The sequence below is a fragment of the Gorilla gorilla genome, chromosome 4, assembly GCF_029281585.2.
Source record: "Gorilla gorilla gorilla isolate KB3781 chromosome 4, NHGRI_mGorGor1-v2.1_pri, whole genome shotgun sequence".
Taxonomy (NCBI): domain Eukaryota; kingdom Metazoa; phylum Chordata; class Mammalia; order Primates; family Hominidae; genus Gorilla; species Gorilla gorilla.
The window spans coordinates 153577838-153597976 of record NC_073228.2 but is presented as its reverse complement, the minus strand read 5'-3'; the positions used below and the strand labels follow the sequence as shown (position 1 = coordinate 153597976).

The window sequence follows — 20139 nt, the reverse complement described above, 5'->3', positions numbered from 1 at the left end:
GTCCTCTAGTTTTGTCTGCTATAGTGCCTGCCCATGGTCCACCCCCACCCCACCAGGGAGGTGTGGATGCAGGCACAGGGGGAGGAGATTGCCACATTCCTGTTGGGGCTGGACCAGAAAGTACAAGCCAGGCTGCCACTCCTTCAGCCACTGGGACAAAGAGCAGTGCTGGAGTAGGCTGGAGGCCCCAGGCGCTGCTGAGCAGGTACCTGGTGTCCACACCCACAGGGCAGGGAGGAGCTGTTGCCCAACCCCAAGGAGAAAGTGGCATGAGGCCACTAGGGCACTGGGGCATGATATTTTGGGGCGGGGCCCTGGTCATGCCTGCCTGCTGGGCCCTGGGGACCTCTGTGTGGCTTGGTCAGCAAACGAGCTATGTCCCCAAGCCCCACACTCACCCTCTGAGCATCAGGCTCACGTGAAGAATGGCGCTAAAAGTATTTTTCTCCTGACACTGTTAGGAGGGTTAGGTGAGCTCGGCAGCCTGTACAGCTTAAGGACTTAGCCAACTACTCACTCATTCAAGACACATTCAGTTATGCAAAGGAATGAAGTTGGACTCTTACCTTACACCATATATAAACATTAACTCCAAATGGATCAAAGATATAAATGAAAGAGCTCAAACTCTAAAACTCTTAGAAGAAAACAAAGCAGGCAAAGGCTTCCTGACATTGGGTTTGAAAATGATTTCTTAGATATGACACCAAAAGCAGAGGCAACAAAAGAAAAAATAGACAAATTAGACTACGTGAAAATTATTGAATTTTGTGAATTAGAAGACACTATCAACAGAATAAAAAGGCAACACATAGAATGGGAGAAAATATTTGCAAATCATATCTGATGAGATTAGTATCTCAAATGTAAAGAGAACTAAATGTCAACAACAACAAAAAACAAACAACCCAATTTTAAAATACAGGCAAATGACTTGAAAAGACATTTATCTAAAGAAGATATGCAAATGGCCAGTAAACACATTAAAAAATGCTCAATCATTAGGGAAATGCAAATCAAAACTACAGTAAGATAACCACCTCACACCCATTAGGATGGCTACTATTTAAAGAAACAAACAGAAAACAGGAAGTGTTAGAGGGGATATGGAGAAATTGGGACCCGTGTGCGCTGTTGGTAGGAATGTTAAATGGTACAGCCACCGTGGAAAACAGTATGGTGGTTCCTCAAAACATTAACAATAGAACTACCATATAATCCAGCAATTCCACCTCTGGGCATATACCCAAATGGGTTGAAGCCAGGGTCTCCAAGAGATATTTGTGCACCCATGTTCATAGCACCATCATTCCCAATAGCTAAAATGTGAAAGCAACCCAGGTATTCATTAACAAATGAACGGATAAGCAAAATGTGGCATATTCAGTGAAATATTATTCTACCAGAAAAAGGAAGGAAATTCTGACATTTGCCCCAGTAGAGATGAGCCTTGATGACACTATGCTAAGTAAAATAGGCCAGCCACAAAAAGACAAATACTGTGATCCCACTTGTATGAGAAACCATGTCACGACCAAAATCATAGAGACAGAAAGTAGAATGGTGGTCATTTGAGGAGATGACACCTGACAGGACAGGAAGGAGGTGAGGAAGCAGCAAGCCATGGCAATGCCTGGGAAGAGCATTCCCGGCAGAGGGAACAGCAAGTGCAAAGGCCTCACTACACTAGCTAGAAGACTAATTCTATTATCAGTGGAGCCACACCCTGATCACACTGTGGAAGCAGCACACAGAGCTGGGATGGCAGTGAATCAGGCATCAGAAATGGATTCTAGTCCTGTTGCTACCCCTAAGCTACTGCATGGTCTGGGACCATGACCAGCACCCCTCTGATCTTTAAGGGGCCTGATACATCAAACTGTCACTGGCCTCTGGGAGTCTGCAGGTGACTTGTGTTCTCTCAGGCTGCCTTCTTCCTCCTCTCTTCCAACCCACTCACTCATAAAGTAATCCTAATCCCCCCACCTCCTATAAGCTGACCCATAAGTGGGTGTGGGATTGAGGATCAAGGAGGACAAACACAGGGACCAAGACGAATATTTGAAAACTGATTACCGGCAGGATCCTACCAAGTCACTCTCTGGACCTCTATTTTCCCATCTGTAAAATGGGAATACTTCTTTTCCCTATGACATGAGATTGATGTGAAGATCAAATGGAAATGCCTGATAAAGAAGTTGCCCTGCTCTCCACGGGCATTATTATAAAGAGGCTTTCGATCTGTTCCCTGGTCATTCATCCTAAATGCTAGCCTGTGCCCCACACTGAGGCAGGAAAGAGAGAGGAGAGGGAACTGGCAGAGTTCATGACAGACACTCTATGAATAGTACCTGACTTTTAGTACCAAAGCAGGGGTGTCATCAGAGGGAGCTTTTTAAAGACAGAGAAGCTTAAGGGCCTACTCTCAAAGATTCTCACTGTATAGGTCTGGGACAGCCCCAGATGTGTAATTATGACTTTTTTAAACTACAGAGTTGATTCTGATGTGCACTCATGGCTGAGAACCACTGATTAGTTCTACCAAGCCTGGCAGGTAAGTCCTATTGTCATTCCCATTTGGGAGCTGGCTAACTAGAGCACAGAGCAGCTATCTAACTCCTTAGATCACACAACTAAAAAGTCACAAAGCTGGCCAGGCGCAGTGGCTCCTGCCTGTAATCCTAGCACTTTGGGAGGCCGAGGCAATAGGATCGCTTGAGCCTAGGAGTTCGAGACCAGCCCGGGCAATATAGCAAGACCCTATCTCTAAAAAGAGCAAAAAATTATCCAGGTGTAGTGGCACATGCCTTTAGTCCTAGCTACTGGGGAAGCTGAGGTAGGAGGATCCCTTGAGCCCAAGAGGTCGAGACTGCAGTAAGCCTCCTTGATAGCACCAGCTTGGGCAACAGAGCAAGACCCTGTCTCAAAAAAAAAAAAAAAAAAAAAAAAGTCACAAAGCTAAAATTTGAACCAGACTCTAAAGCCCAAGCTCTTATGAATCACTAAGCGCAAGTGCCACTGTTTCTTGAGGCCAATCAGCACTCATCTAATGCCGAGCTACATACTCTTTGTGCTACCTTAAGCAGCCTTGGAAACATAAAAGACAATACCTTATTTTCAGAGATTGCATTAACTTTCAAAGAAAGCTTTATGGCTAGACTAACTCATTCATCTGGCATCATCAAGGAATTATGTATGCTAACAATATGCAAACTTTATAAATAACTTGGAATGCCAAAACTTTTGCCTGCTTTTGATAGACTTCCTATTTTCGATGGTAATACCAAAATGTACTTCACACTTTCTTGCTTTCTCGGAGAACACTGAACAGAATGTACCTTTCCTCAGACACGATACACTGTCTTCACCAATGAGCTTTGCGCTTTCACACAGTAATGTATTCAGGAACAAGACAGGTGTGCAGGACCCCTCAGCCCCCTCACTAATTGGCCCCAAGCTGGCTTCGGTGCTGCAGTCCACGTGTCTGCCTCTGGTAGATCCTCACCTCTCACCCCATGCCTACATAGGCACACACTAACAGAACCAATGTGCTGCTTCTCATGTCATGAGGCCTTGCTTGACATGACTGCCAAGCTTGTAAGAACCATGTGCAAACTAAGAGTGAATTGGCCCTAAGCAGGAAAGGTGCCAGGTGCAACATATGAGGAGATTCTAAGCAAGGGAAGATCCACGCAGCATGGAGTTCATTTTCTTGGGCTGGGCACTGTGGTCACTGGTCCCCAAGTCCTCTCTTGCCCCTTCACCTCCCTGGATTTCTCTTCCTTCCTCATGAGTGCAGGCAGCCTGCCTAGTCTCTCTGGAGTAAGTGGGTGGGTCATAGGCATGAGGCCTAGTGTAAAGTGCTGGTTTCAATCCCCCGGGAAGATGTGGGGACATCTGACCAGACACCTCCCTGCAGATACCAAGACTCTCGAAACTCTGAGCCCCTCCCCAGTTGAGGCAGAGCCATGCCCTGGAACAGACTGGATTCCTAGCAGTGGTTTATCATTCCACAAAGATCTGTGCACTGGAGGTGTATTCTGATAGTGGGTTCTGGAGGCTCCACAAAGTGTTTGCCTTTGATCCTGCGTGTGCAAGACTTATCTTGGTGACAAGGGCAGGTGACTCCTTGTGGGGACTGGTACAATGCTGCCACCCTCACCTCACCCACACATCCTAGCACATCTCCAGGCACAAAGAAGGACCTCTGGGCCAGGCAAACATCAGGCAAATATTGTGAAAGATCGAACAGCATTTGTTCATCATTCAGTCATCCAACAACTATTTATTGGGGGCCTACAGTGTGCCAGGGACTGTTAAGTCACTGGGATTTGATGGAAAACCAGCTTGATGAGCTCCAGTCCCAACTGGGTAGAGAAGAGGGAACAGTAAAGAATAAATAGGGCCAGGCACGGTGGCTCACGCCTGGAATCTCAGCACTTTGGGAGGCCAAAGCAGGCAATCACCTGAGGTCACGAGTTCGAGACCAGCCTGGCCAATATGGAGAAATCCCATCTCCACTAAAAATACAAAAATTAGCCAGGCATGGTGGTGGGCATCTGTAATCCCAGCTACTCAGGAGGCTGAGGCAGGAGAATCATTTGAACCCAGGAGGCGGAGGTTGCAGTGAGCTGAGATCACACCACTGCACTCCAGCCTGGGCGACAGAGCGAGAATCTGTCTCAAAAAAAAAATAATAATAATAATAATAAACACATAGACAAAGGTTATAAAGGGCTGAGGCTACAGTTTACATTTAACCAGGCTCCAAGGAAGGCCAGAGTAAGGAACAGACCTGGCACACAGTGGGCCCTGAATAAATGGATGTTCTCCCCATATAAATCCTCTTCTGCACCCCCATCTTGGCTATGAGGGCACCACTCTGAGCCCCCTGCCCTCTTACCTATATCTAGTGATTTCCACTGAGCTCCACAGCTGAGGCAGGGTATGGGCCCCACCACCCACCCCAGCCACACCACAGATGCCTCCTGTTACACCATTCCAGTCCTTCTATGTGCTTAGCCAAATTAGCCACCACTGCAATGGTTAGGACCATGTGCTCTGAAGTCAGACAAACCTAGGTTCAAATCCCAGCCTACTTCCTAGCTAGGTGATTTGGGGAAGTCACTGAACTTCTCCAAGTCTGTTTTCTCATTTGCCATACTGCCAACCTCATCGGTAGTTGATTAAACAAGGTAAAGCACCTAATGGCCCTAGCTTAGTACCTGGCACATACCAATAAGTCTCTAAGTGTTGGCTCTTTTATATTATTACTGTTATGAATAATAATAATAAAACTCTTTGCCAACTCCCCGCTGCCTGCCAAGTCCAAACTCCTCAGCACAGTCAGAGCTCTCCTCCTTAGCCAGTCTGCCCTTCTGTTTTGTTTTGGGATGGCTGGAGGGCAGAAATAAACTCACCAGAGTGGCAGAGTATTGAGGGAAGGCAGGGAACAGAAAGTGTCTGTAGCAGACTGTGGGGATCGCAGAGCAAAAAGGGCCAGTTCTGAGAGGGGGAACTACAGGAGGCATCACTTGAGCTGAGCCTTGCAGTGTGCAGGCGCAGGTGGAAGAGGGGCACAGGGAGGGGACAGACACTTCATGGCAGGGCTCCCATGGTTGCCTGGTATAGGGGAGGAGCTGCAGAACAGCACCAGCGCCACAAACTCTGGGTTGGCCTAGGTCTACCCAACTGTAAAATGGGGATAGCAGTGGGACTGCCTCATGGGGTTCCTCTGAGATTAAATGTGATTACACATGTGAAGGATGTGGCACAGGGCCTGATCTCTTGAAGGGGATATAGCAGTTGTTGACTGTTATCACCACCACCACCATCATCATTATCATCACCATCCTTGAAGGACATGGTTGAAGATGACACCTGCCTGGGAACCTTTAACACCAGGGTTCATGTTAAGAATATTATGTGGCTGTGCCAGGCGTGGTGGCTCACGCTTGTAATCCCAGCACTTTGGGAGGCCGAGAGGTTTGAATTACCTGAGGTCAGGAGTTCAAAACCAGCCTAGCCAACATGGTGAAACCCCATCTCTACTAAAAATACAAAAAAATTAGCCAGGCATGGTGGCAGACGCCTGTAATCCCAGCTACTCGGGAGGTTGAGACAGGAGAATCACTTGAACCCGGGAGGCAGGGGTTGCAGTGAGCTGAGATCGCGCCATTGCACTCCAGCCTGGGCAACAGGGTAAGACTCTGTCTCACGAAAAAAAAAAAAGAATATTTTGTGGCTGTGCTCTTGCAGTGGTGGGAACAGTATGGCATTGCCAAACACAGTATTTGACAAATAGATGGATAGTCAGCTACATGGACATTTGAGGCTTCAAATCCCATACCCAGTAGTCTGCTTCTGCAAAGGCAGGGTGGGTCTGCAGGTGTTTTGAGCAGGGGCTGCTGTGGCCTGGGACTGCTAGCAGCATAAAGGCCGGGTTGCCCTCAGTGCCAAGGATCCAGGGCAGGGCCCTCCCCAGTGTTCTGGGTACCACACTTCCTTGCAAAGAGCCTGAGACCAGAAATAAAGGCGCGAGCAGCCACGTTGCCAAGGCTGTTTGCCATGGCAACATCAGGGAGCGACTCGTGGGCCGGCTGCTGCAACTGCTCAGGGCCTGGTTGGTTTCTAACATCTCCTCGCATTTCCTCTGCTAAATGACTATGTTCTGCCAGGCAATCACAGGGAAAAAATACGGCTGCAGAGCTGTCGGGGAGCATCCATCTCTCAGCCAAGCAGGGCTTGCCCGGCTGAGTTCCCAGACAGTGGGTCCCAGACAGTTGAGTCCCAGCTACTCAGAGCCAGCCCTGGCCAAGCAGACAGCAGCCGAGGGCCCTGTCTTGCCTCTGCTGAGTGACCTGAAGGCATCCTCTGATCTGTTTCTAGTCTGTTTCCTTCCTTCAAGGTAAGGGCATTAAGCAAGATCGTCTCTAAGGCACTCCCAACTCCCAGAAAGCTCAAATGGACATTTGTGTGTTTTATATTTTTACATCATTATCGTTGTCATCATCCTAGTGACTACCATTTATTGAGCGCTTACTATATGTCAGGTGAAGCTGCAAGCCTTAATTATCTGCAGCTATCTTAAGTTATCCTACAAAGAGCATACTATTATTATCCCCAATTTGGGGGACAATATATGAAGAAACTGAGGTCAGAGAAGTTAAGATACTTGCTCAAGGTCACATAGCTAGTAAGTGGTAGAGCACTGATTTAAACCATAGGCAGTTAAAACTCCAAAGCCTAGAGCTCTTAACCACTATTGGGTATTTCTTCTCTCTTCAAGTGGCATCTCACTAGAAGTGGTTTCCTAAGTCAGTATTGCAACACTTGCTAAGGCTGGGTGGGATCCCTCGTCACCTGCCCCACAAGTAGAGAGGAAAAAACACTCTGCAAGAAGAACCTCAGGGCCTCGACTAGATCAAGGACCTGGAGCTCAGCGGGAAGACAAATGGCAGGGTCTGCATTACATGTGTCCCCTTTTCATAATAACAAGGGTTACTACTCATTGAGCATTTCCGAATACTTTACAGACATTGCCTCAACTATTCTTCACTAAAAGCCTTCAAAGCATATGCTACTATTGTCCCCATTTCCTAGATAGAAAAAGAAGGCCCAAAGAAATTCTCTGCCAAGCTCCCAGGGCTTTGCCCAAGCAGAACCCCAACCTAGAATTCACAGCCCTCTCAGTCACTGAAGCAAACAATTAGGGCAAATGTTTGTTTTCTTACCTAAAACACCAAACAGTCATCACAGGCCTTTGGGGACAGTTAATCAATGGCTTTATCCCACCATTTGTGAAAGTCTCTCAGGTCTCGTCTCTGGTCTCCTACTCTAGATCTGGGTAGCAATTCGGTTTCTATCCCGAGGAAAGAGCAGGGTGGGAGCCCATGGGTCCAGATGCCACCAAGAGCCTGTCAACCCTGTGCCCAGGCCAGCTGGGTGACCTCAGGCCAGACCCCTCCTCTCTGAGCTCTGTGAACCCAGCTGCTGACCCCTTGGCTCCCTCTCCCTCACTGGGTAGTCCTGAGCATCTCATGAGAGAACTCGTGGTCAGCTGCAAGGGGGACCTTTGGGATTTAGGAATGACAAGAGTAGGAAGAAAATGCAGTCTGTCCAGGGGTGGTGGTAGACCTTGCCCCCGGGTCCCACGGCCATCCAAAGCCCAGCCACTCAGGGCAATGGTGTCTCTCAGAGGACTACCCACCCTGGCCCTCCCCAAGAGCTAAGGCCCACCGCACCTCGCAAGACCTGACACTGGAAATGAACTTGCCAGGGAGTCAGGGGCCTGGGCTTCCTCCAGCCAAGCAGCTGGACCTCAGCTTCCTCTCTTCTGGAAATGGCAAGGTGTACCTGTATCTCCAAGGGCCTCCTGCCCCAAGCCTGGAAGGAGAGGGAGCTGCTCACAGTCAAGGTTCAAATCCCAGGTAAGCCGCTCACTAGCTTCAAGACCCTGAGCAACTGGCCTAACCTCCCTGCACCTCAGTTTCATCACCTACAAAATGGGGAAAGCCAATCTCACAGTTATTGGGAGAAATCCATGCAATAGCACTCAGAAGTCTCTTCACAGATACACAATGAAATAGTCACAGATGAAATGACGTCTTGTACATGGAGATGGAATAAGAGTGACTGCAAGTCTTTAACAGTGGACGCTGGGTGATGGAGGGATGGGGATTCACCATACTGTTCTCTCTACTGTCTACTTCTGTATGAGTTGACATTTTCCATAGTCAAATGTTTAAAATACAAAGTTCTTTCAGAGAACCTGACATTGAAACCTATAAAACGCTCTTCTAGGCAACCACACTGCTAGTCCAGGATAAAAATAATTTCTTGTCCTCCCAGAGCTTTCAATCCAGTTGTAGGAATAAAAGCACACTCAGATACCATGGGATAGTAAGTGGCACAAGCCACGTGGGTGGTGGAAGCAGAAGAAGTTAGCTTCAAAGGCTTTCCAGAGGCTGGACGCGGTGGTTCACGCCTGCAATCCCAGCATTTTGGGAGGCCGAGGCGAGCCGATCACAAGGTCAGGAGTTCAAGACCAGCCTGGCCAATATGGTGAAACCCCGTCTCTACTAAAAATATAAAAATTAGCCAGGTGTGGTGGCACATGCCTGTAGTCTCAGCTACTTGGGAGGCTGAGGCAGAAGAATCGCTTGAACCCGGGAGGTGGAGGTTGCAGTGAGCCGAGATCGCGCCACTGCACTCCAACCTGGGCGACAGAGTGAGATGCCATCTCAAAAAAAAAAAAAAATGCTTTCCAGAGAGGGCAGGCTTTCAAGAGGGGGCTTAAAGTTCAGGTAGGCTATGAATACATTAAAATGGCAGGGATGGTGGCGGGGAGAGGACATTCCAGTTCATTCCACCAGACTTGTATTCCATCCCTTCTCAGGAACACTCAGACTGAAGATATAAAACAAGAAGCAGTGTCTGCCCTGAAGAGGCTCATAGTCTAGCATATTCATTCACTCAATGAGGATTGATTAAATGTCTGTTATGTTCCAGGCACGGATCTATTCACTGTGGTGAAAACAAAAGGTGGGTGAAATGAACGAAAATCCTTGCCTTTGTGGAGCTTAACGTCCAGGAGTGATTTCCTAATCATTCAACGAGGACTGATTAAATGTCTGTTATATTCCAGGCACTGATCTATTCATTATGGTGAAAAACAAGGTGGATGAAATAAACGAAAATTCTTGCCTTTGTGGAGCTTAACGTCCAGGAGTGATGTCCTAACACTTAATATGATCTATAGATGAAGAGATATATCTATTATTTGGTGCTTATTCTGTGCCAGGCATGTGTTACATGCTTTAAATCCATGTTGTCATTCGATTTTCACTGACTCTTCACAACAATCTTTTTTTTTGAGACAGAGTCTCGCTCTGTCACCCAAGCTGGAGTGTAGTAGTGTGATCCTGGCTCACTGCAACCTTCACCTCCCCAGTTCAAGTGATTCTCCTGCCTCAGCCTCCCAAGTAGCTGGGAATACAGGCATGCGCCACCATGCCCGGCTAATTTTTGTATTTTTAGTAGAGACGGGGTTTCATCATGTTGGCCAGGCTGGTCTCGAACTCCTGACCTCAGGTGATCCACCCACCTCAGCCTCCCAAAGCGCTGGGATTACAGGCGTAAGCCACTGTGCCCGGCCTCTTCACAACAATCTTAATCATCATATCTTCTCACTTCAGGAAACAGAAGCTCAGAAAGGTTATGTGACCTGCCAAAGGCCTCGAAGCTGGCAAATCGCAGAACCAAGACTCAAACCCAGTAAGGGGATTCCAAGGTCAGTGCTCTGCTGGCCCTGCGTACTGCCACACAGAAGATGGAACAGCTGGCTTGGAGGTGAGGGAGAGGGCATCGCCAAAACAGTGGCTGGTGAGCAGGGGCTCACAGGATGAATCATGGAAATGGAGAAGGAGGACACAGAAAAGGGCAGCCCGAGTCTAAGCCTCCAGGAGGAAAATTCAGGGTTTTCCTGGGGAGGTACAGGATCCCAAAGTAAAAGCAGACAGCTCAAGACAAAGTCAAGGGCCTAACTCTCCAACTTAAAAGTACCCGAAGGCCTTCGGAAATCAGGTTTAAGTTTAGGCTTTAATTTTAAAATACTGGAGAGCTGAGCTATCAAGCCATGAAAGTCATGGAGGAACCTTAAATTCCTATCAGCAAGTGAAAAAATAGCCAATCTGAAAACACTACATACTGCGTGATTCCAACTATATGACATTCTGGAAAAGGCAAAACTGTACCAACAGTAAAAAGATCAGTGGTTGTCAGGAGTTGGGGGACAGAAGAAATGAAAAGGTAGAACAGATTTCCAGGGCAGTGAGACTATTCTGTGTGATGCTACCATGGTAGATACCTGTCATTACAGATTTGTCCAAACCCACGGAGTGAACCCTAATGTAAACTACAGACTCTGGGGTGACAATGATGTGTCAATGTAGGTTCATCAATTATAACAAATCTACAACTCTGGTGGGGAATATTAATAATGGGGGAGGCTATGCATGTTGGGGGCAAGGGTATATGGCAAATCTCTGTACCTTCCTTTCAATTTTGCTGTGAACCTGAAATTGTTCTAAAAAAATAAAGTCTTAAAAGAAAAAAAAATGTACTGGGGAGCCATGGGAGATGTGTGAGCAAGAGAGTGATGTCAGATATGCACTCTAAGAGGACTGATCTGCCATCTGGGCTAAGGGCAAATGGAAGAAGACAAAGTCGGGTGCAGCAAAGATCTCTTTGGTAGTAACTGCAGGAATCTAGTTACAAACAGACAAAAACCTAGATCAGAAGGGGAGAAGAACAGAAAGATCAATCCAATCGATTCTGCATCAGCTGAGTGTCAATGGGATGGATATGAGGCACTCCGACTACCTTGTAGGAGGACAGATAGAAACTGACCCTGATCATTTTCTTCCAAATGACTTTATTTGGGTACCCTTCACTCTCTAATAAGAATTATGCTTCTCTTTTTTACGCAAAAAAAAAAAAAGATTGCATGCATGAAAATTAGCTCCATACTTAATCCTGTCCTTCTAAAGTGCTTCAAAGAGAGAATTATTCCAACTTTCATGAGTAGCAGGTTAATGCTCATTTTAGATATACTGTATTATTTCACTCCCAAGCGAGAGGGCCTATTATCCCCATTTCAAGGATTGAAAAACAGGCGTAGAGAAGCAGAGGGACTTGTTCTGCATTCTTTCTTTTTTGCTTTTTTGGAGATGGAGTCTCACTCTGTTGCCTAGGCTGGAGTGCAGTGGCGCAATCTCAGCTCACTGCAACCTCCGCCTCCCGGGTTCAAGCAATTCTCCGGCCTCAGCCTCCTGAGTAGCTGGGATTACAGGCGCACACCACCACGCCCGGCTAATTTTTGTATTTTTAGTAGAGACGGGGTTTCACCATGTTGGTCAGGCTGATCTCGAACTCCTGGCCTCGTGATCTGCCCGCCTTGGCCTCCCAAAGTGCTGGGATTACAGGCGTGAGCCGCCGCACCCGGCCTCTGCATTCTCTCTATACAATCTATGTGCCTTCATTTGCTCAAGGTGCTAGAAAAACACTGATGAACAAAAACTGAGAGTAGCCCCTGTCTTCAAGGAGCTTGGAGTCAAACAGTCTGGGAACACTGCCCACTAATGCTGGCTCTTCTACTTACTCAAAGGTAATTAGTCTTCCACAAATCAGTGAGTTCTCTGAAACTGTAAGATCTGTACAACTGTGCAACAGCACCTACATTTTGCACAATATCTATGAGAATGAAATGTAGTAGTGCAAACAGAAGGCTCAGAAAACTGCATGGGGTCTAGGGGATACTCAGTAAACATCACTGATGATGACGATGAAGGAGAAGGCAAGGATCAACACTGCAATGTTCTCGTTAGGCATTTCCAAGCCTGAGCCCCGTTTGCAAGACTGCTTCTCACTCGAGCCAGTCTTTCTTCTATTATTCCAGAGGAAGAAGGAAGAGGGTGACTCACGTGGCATAGTGGAACTTCTGCCTGGCCTGCACGAGCTGCTAAGAGGAGGGCCGTAAGGTAAAGAGGAAATATGAGCCCGTGGGGCACAGCTGCTGGGCCATTGCCCTTCCTGGGTTTCACAGGCATCCTGATCATTAGCACCAGCCAGGGAATCCCAATGAAAGTGGAGCCCAGGTCTCTGGTGAACATGACCCCTTCTGGCTCAGGTGAAGAAATTACTCTCCCTAAGTCTCACACAGATAAAGAATGGGTAAATGCACCCAGTGAAGGCTATGCTTCAATCTTCTCCCACACACTATACATTTGTCCAAATCCACAAACTGATTTGAAAAAGAAGTTGGCCTTGGCTTCAAGGGGTGTGTGGAGCCATTTTCCCAGTTCTCCATGTGGCAGGGGGCCCTTCTGGGTGCTCAGTCCCAGCTTTAGAACAACGAGGAGACAAGATACCAATTGCAAAATGGGCCAAGTTCAGAAACACAGAACCACAAGTCGCCCAAGATCATATGGGGAAGAAGTTTAGCATCACAAGTAATCAAATAAATGCACATTAAAACAATAAGGGTAACAGAATTTATTGATGAACAGACTGGTAAAAATGAAAAACAATGAAAATATCAACAGTTATCTGGGTATAGGAAACCAGGTGTTCCCAGACCATGCCAGTGCACAAATAAGTACAATCTTTCTAGAAGAGAATCCAGGAATGGGTTTGATGGAGTAATTTCACTTCTAGGAACTTAAAGGAAGAAACAAAGACATACATAAAAAGATATTCGTTTTAGCATTGCTTACAATAGCAAAATAAAAAAATTAAACAACGTAAATGAGTAACGATAAAGGATTAATTAAATACATCTTGGTTCAATCTTCAACAAAACATTATATAATCATTAAGATACTAAGTAGAATATTTACTGATGTGGAAAGATGTTCACAGCATATTATTTGGAAGAGGAAAAAAAAAAAACAAGTTACAGAACAGTGCAATTCCAAGTTACAAATCAGTATATTCAGGATAACTCCTTTTTTTTTTTTTTTTTTTTTTTTTTTTGAGAATGAGTTTCGTTCTTTTGTCCAGGCTGGAGTGAAGTGGCGCGATCTCGGCTCACTGCAACCTCCACCTCCCGGGTTCAAGCGATTCTCCTCCCTCAGCCTCCCAAGTAGCTGGGATTACAGGTGTGTGCTACCACGCCCAGCTAATTTTTGTATTTTTAGTAGAGACAGGATTTCACCATGTTGGCCAGGCTGGTCCGGAACTCCTGACCTCAGGTGATTCACCTGCCTCGGCCTCCCAAAGTGCTAGGATTACAGGGGTGAGCCACCGTGCCCGGCGACTCCATTTTTTAAAAATAAGATGTGATCTATATGAACAGGAAATAAACAGTCTGGAATATACATGACAATTAAGTGGTTATCTTTGGGTCATGTTACATATTTCTCATTTTTTTCTTTATGCTTGGCAGTATTTTCTAACAATTCTATAATTAAATATTTTTAAATAAATTGTTAGAACTGATGATTTCTAACATTCCCGCTGCCAACTCTGACATTTTGTGCATCTATGACTGATGCCCTAAGCAACTTCAAATAGCCCATATTTAGTGTGGACTTGCTGTGTGGCCTTTGGGGTCTAAGCTTTTGCCCACAGCTGCAGCCCTCTGCATTCCTCTCTCCCACACTCGCTGCCCAGCTGTCTCCCCTGCTAGCCTGGGAGCTTCTGCTTGGCAGGACCCAGCTGCACCCCTGTCTGTAATCCATGTGCCTAGCCAAGAGCTAAGCAAAGGAACACAGCTCAGCATACTGACAGGTGCCTTGCAGGCACAATGATAAAAGGCACAACCCTAGCGCTAGAATCTTACTGGACACCAGACTCACACAAAGTGCTTGGTTGTATAACACAGATGCAGAAAACCAAAGGAGAGAAAGCAGGGCAAGCTGGGCTGGGAGAGCCTAGTAGAGGAGAAGGCCATGCAGGACGGGTGGGTGAGGGTACTCTGGGCCAGGGGCATAGCCTGAACAAAGGTGAAGCCACCCACAGTCCTTTGGGATCCATGCCTCAAAGCTTTCCAAGAAACTTTCGCAGTCCTTGTTCTGCTAAATTTCCGTACTTTGGCCCCAATGGGTAAAAGTTAAGTCTCCTAAACAGAAGTCCTCCCTCTAATCTAACCTTGGATTAGCCACCAAAGACAACAACAATCTTTTGGGACAAAGACAATGAATTACCATTTAATCCACTTTCCCCAAAGCTCCCAAAGGGAGATGGAGGAGGGGAGGGTCAGGGAAAGTTTGGGGGAGGAGAGGGGGTTGCAGGAACAACCAGAACATCTCACATGCAAACACTGCTCACCCCCACCACCAGGCCATTGGATTCTCTTGCGGCACCACCAGCCCCATTTGACAGATGGAGGAAATGAGGCTCGGAGAGTTCAAATGGCTTGCTCCGGGGTCACCCAGCCAGAGAGTGGGGAAGGTGACTCCACTCAGGCCTTCTGACTCCAAGTCCAGTGCTATTTCTAGGTAACACACAGGACCTGGAGTCAGGAGCCCTGGGTGGCTCTGTCACCCTCTGGCTGCATGGTCCCATACAAGCCGCTCACCCCTCGCAGCCTCTTTCTCCAACTGTAAAATGAGGAGGCGCACACTGGGCCCGCCCAGGTCCTCTTCCGGCTGGGCTCTCCGAGCCTTCTAGGGGCGGCTCAAAGCTCATCCTATCAATTACATTTCCCAAGTTGGGCCGGCAAAGATCACCAGAAGATCCTCGGCCTGTCACGTGGTTAAATAAAAAAAGCAAATGTCCCAGATTAACTTTCACTGCACTGCTCCCGCAAACACCTGATTATTCAATTTTCTAGTTTCCTTAGTTGAAATATTTCTGCTAGCTAGGCTCGCTGGGCGGCTAAAGGGCAAAATAATTAATTATTGCTGAGCCAAACACCGAAGATCGAGTTAAAATCCGGGGTACAGTCCAAAGCGGACAGTTCTTGACATGGGTCCCTGAACGAGTCTCCGGCTATTTCAGGCCTCTCTCATCCGCTTTTCAGCCAAGAGATTCGGAGACGCCCCCGGGCAATTTCGAGATCTGGGGACAGAATCTTCCCAGGAGTGACTCTGCCCCTCCTCCCGCACTCAGTGCCCGCTAGCCCCAACCTGTCGGCTCTGGGGGTACTGAGGCTGGGACCTGCCTTCGGCGCAGACACCGGCGCGGGGCGTGTGACGGAGCCCGGCGACGACGGCGGCGGGAGCTCCACCGCAGTTTCGTCAGAGGTAAAGGTACGCGCCCGGCGCGCGCGGCGTGTGCACACACACACACACACACACACACACACACACACACCCGCGCGCGCAACCCGCTCATCACACATTCCCCTCGACCTCGAGAAGCGCAATCACACGCCACTAGCCCCTCCGGCCTCTGCCGCGAACCCACCCGAGCGCGCCCGCCACCGACCACGCAGCCCCGCGGCTCCCCTACGCAGCGGCGTCTGCAGCGGGCCAGGGGCGGCCTGCCTCCCGCGTGGCGGGCTTCCTCTCGGCGACACCCTGCCACGCCACGCCGTCCCAGACGCCAGCCCGAAGTCGCCGCCCGGAGCTGAACGTCTCGGCTGCGGCGTCCCTTCCAAGTCGCGTTTCACCGCAAGGAGTCAGCTTGCAAGCCTCTCCCCGCCCACCCGGTCCCATGACAGCTGCTGCCGCCCAAAGACAGGCAGATTATAACAAGAAGCAAAGTTTCCCTCTCTCTCCTCCCACCTCCCTCCCCCCATCTCCGCCTTCCCCCTCCCTTCCACTGTTATGCAAAACGGGCCGGCACCGGCGCTCCCACTCCAGGTACCAAACCAGCCCCCGCGAGCCGCGCCCGGTTCCGCCCGGCCGCCCCTCTCCGTGCCCAGGCGTGTGCCAGCACCCGGGGCTCCTCCGAGGTTCCGCCGCATCCTCAGCTTCCCGATGACCCGCAGCCGGGCGCCCAGAGAAAAAGCCCTAACTCTGGAGCCAAACTTTATGCTTGCAACAGGCATTGGGTGGGGAAAATGGGGGAAGGGGTGGGGGCCGCGCACGCCTCGTGCTGACATTTTTGGTGGCTGCTTGTCCCAGCAGCACCCCTCTCCCAGTCTCCAAGCCACCAGCTTCCTCGCTCCCCCGCGCCCCGGCACACCAGAGCACCCTCTCCTGTCACGCGCGTGTCGCCAGTGGGGCTCCCGGGCTCAGCCAGAGCCTGGGACTCCGCCTCGCCTTCCCTTCCCCCTGCATCGTGGAGCGCGCACCGGGGCCGCGCACCGCAGGGGGACCCAGGCGCCCCCAGACAGTCCTTCCGCCCCCATCCAGCCTGGCTTTCCCCCCAGGGGGCTCCGCCCGATAGCGAAACCAGGAAGACGCTGTCTCCGCCGGCATGTCCACGTGCCCCGCAGACCCTTATGCCTTTAGCCGGCAACTGGCAGGAAACTCCGCGCTGCGGGCGCGGGTAGAAAGCCGCGGGGGGCCAGCAACAGCACTCTGGGGACTACAGCCTGGAGGACTAGGGGACTCCGGAGACCCGGGCATGCACCCGTGCCGGGGCCACAAGTCCACGTGAAAGTACGGCAGCAAGTGCCGGGCGCTGACGGCGCGCCTCCAGCACCCAGCGCCAGCCTGAGGGTACCTCACACCGTGGCGCGCCTCCACCTCCCAAAGGAAGCGCGGTACCCCCCAGTTTTGCCCGCGGGGGGGCAGACTCCAAGCGGCCAAGGCTAGACCCTCCCCAGCGGCCGTAGCGCCCCCAGCGCTCCGGCACGCGCCGGGAGACCTCCGGCTCCCTGCCCTGGTAACTGAGCACATCGCAGGGCGCCTGGAAGGGGGGCTCTGCAGCCTGGAACCCCCAGTTACCCCAGGGCTCCCACCGCTGCCTCCCGGCCTCCGCGGCTGCAGCTGCGGCCCCCGCAGCTCAGCACCCCTCGCCCCGGGCCCGCAGCCCCAGCCGGCCGTACCTGCGTGTCAGCGAGATAGTTGAGGAAGAAGGAGGAGAGCTCTTCGTCCAGCAGCGCGCCGCAGTCGTTCCCCGCCATCTTCCAGCCGCGGCTGCAGCGTGCGGCGGAGTCAACGCCGAGCCGGCCCGGGGGGAGGGAGCCAGCGAGCTAGCAAGGGAGGAGGGAGGAGGGAGTGAGGCCGGCGGGAGGCGGAGGGCGGAGCTCGAGCCCCCGGCTGCCGCAGGGCCGCTAGCTGCGGGGGCGGGGCTGCGCGGCGCCCGCGGGAGCCGGGGGTCGCTCACCCACTTTCCTGCGCCGTGTCTGGCGCCGCGAGCAGCTCCCGCAGCCCTCAGCAGAGGGTAAAGCGCAGGCAGCCAGGTGGCGGTGCCCCAGCCAGCAGCCCGATGCCTGCGCAGCAATGCGGGCAGCCCCCGGCTCCAGCCAGAGCGAATCACGTTGCGTTAGCGCTGGGCGGGCCCTGGGAGACAACCTGCTTCTTCTGCACAGCTGGGGAAACTGAGGCTCAAGAAGGCATAGGACCTCGTTCGAAGGCCGGGCGCAGTGGCTCACGCCTGTAATCCCAGCACTTTGGGAGGCCGAGGCGGGTGGATCACCTGAGGTCAGGAGTTTGAGACCAGCCTGGCCAACATGGTGAAACCCCGTCTCTACTAAAAATACAAAAAAAATTAGCCAGGCATGGTGGCGGGCGCCTGTAAGTCACTCTTCATATCCCTCCTGAAAAAAAATAAAAAAATACATATATATATGTATGTATGTGTATATATATATGTATGTATGTGTATATATATTTATGTATGTGTGTGTATGTATGTGTATATATATATGTGTGTGTATGTATGTGTGTGTATATATATATATGTATGTATGTATGTATATACCTAGGACCTCGTTCAAAGCTACAGCACACATCGGTTGCAGGAAGGGAAAGCTTAGGTCTTACTCCCCTGGAGGACTGTTTCTCTACCCAGGCTACAAGGCCAGAGAAGGAGGGAGAAATACCATAGATCAAAAGCAAAGAAATCAAGGAAGTCTCCTTGGAGGAGGAGGCATTTTTATCTTTTACTTGAAGGGTGTGTTTGCCTATATTCTGTGCTAAACCTGATCGTATATCTCTCTCTCCCATCGTCCCCAGCACCCTTCCCCCAAAAAATTCCAGTGAGTTCTCTTACCAATGCCCACAATGCATGAAGGGGCTGGGCTCCTGCCAGCCTCCACAGGCCCACTCACAACGGGCTTGTACACCCAGCAGCCACTCACCTAGTAATCTCTTCAGGGCATCTTTCCCTATTACCCCTCGGACTGTCAAGCCATTTCCTCTCCTTCCACCCCCACCATCATGGGACTCCCTTAGCTCCATCAGCAGGCCTTTTTTCTCTAAAAGCTGGTCACAGTTGCCATTTTACATTTGTTGCAATGAAGACTTAATCTTTGTATCTCTCCTTACAAGACTCTAACACCGTGAAAGCAGGGCCTAAATCTGCTTTTGCGCTTGCTGTATCTGCAGTTTCTGGCACATAGTAGGCACTTAATAGATGATGTGTTAACTGAAAAAGCTGGAGAATTTTGATTCTCTGCCACCACCACCACCACACATTATACAGATAAGGAAACTGACTGTCAATGTGTACATGGAGTGACTGCCTGAGCCAGAACCAGAACTCAGACCTCCTGACTCCAACCTTGAACTCTCATCATCATGCCCTGTTGTTTGCCAAACAGGAGATGAGGGCACTGCCTGGATGAAGGCAAGAAGGCGGAAAGCTTTAGGTCTGTTTTATTGGGCACGCCTGCCTCCTGCCCTCCTCCCACCCTACACTCATAAGGGCTGCCCCACCCTGCCCACCTAACAAGGGCTCCCTTCCAGCGGGAGAAGGAAATAGAGGGAGAGTCCCCAGCACACCTGCTGAGACTTGAACACCAGGGCAAAAGCTTCCTTCTCCAGTCTGAGGTTCCCAGAACCGCAGGCCGTGATTTCACTCTTTGGGCTTAAGGCCAGTGTGCTTTTAAGGAACAATGCATTCCAACAGAGAGCCTGCATCTAGCCTCAGAGCCCTAGACTAGGAGTTAGGAGTCCTGGGTTCTGTTTCAGACCCTGCATCTGGATACTGGAACATCTTGTTCCAGTATCCAGCAATTCAGGGGGTGAAGAGCGTGGGCCCTGGAGTTACACTGCCTGATTTGGAACCACAGCAAGTCATTTAGTCTCGGGCCTCGGTTTCCTCATCTACACAAATGGGGACCAAAAAACCACCTACTTCATAGGGATGTTTTGATGATTGAGGAGATAATATATGTAAAGTGCTTGGCACAGTGCCTGACCTCATGGAGAATACGCTAAGCACTCTGTTCTGTTTCCCTTCTGTTAAAATGGGAATAAGAAATATATATCCCTTAAAGGCACTAGCCAATGTTACTTGCCTTTTTTCCAGCACTTACAGGCTGCTGGCGTACTTTGGACTCCAGTATATTCAGATTTGAATCCTGGTGCAAACTAGCTATGTGCCCTTGGTCATTTACTTAACCTCTCTGAGCCTCAGTTTCCTCATCTGTAAAGTGGGGATAGCAATGGTACTGCTCCACATAGGGATCTTGTGAGGATGGATTGAATGAAATAATGCAATTCATGTAAAGTCAGTTGCCTGGCCCTGAATCTTGCAGGTAGGAAATGCCCACCATCACTATAATCATCACCAACATCA

The 20139-nt window shown here is 49.8% G+C and overlaps 1 protein-coding gene and 1 non-coding gene across 4 annotated transcripts in view; both read right to left on the bottom strand.

The window, feature by feature from the left end:
• PPARGC1B (PPARG coactivator 1 beta) overlaps positions 1 to 17946 on the bottom strand; it is a 124988-nt gene extending 107042 nt beyond the window's left edge. Inside the window, exon 1 of one of the 3 annotated variants that reach the window (XM_031011455.3) lies at positions 17441 to 17946. In XM_031011455.3, the coding sequence (XP_030867315.2) occupies positions 17441 to 17518 (78 nt within the window). In that variant the 5' untranslated portion in view covers positions 17519 to 17946. The remainder of the gene's footprint in view (positions 1 to 17440) is intronic. The other 2 variants (XM_055386190.2, XM_031011454.3) reach the window with 2 other exon arrangements.
• On the bottom strand, positions 14947 to 15058 carry MIR378A (microRNA mir-378a). The gene has a single exon (NR_106316.1). It is a non-coding gene; the product is annotated as a microRNA mir-378a (primary transcript).
• Positions 17947 to 20139: the final 2193 nt, after the last annotated feature.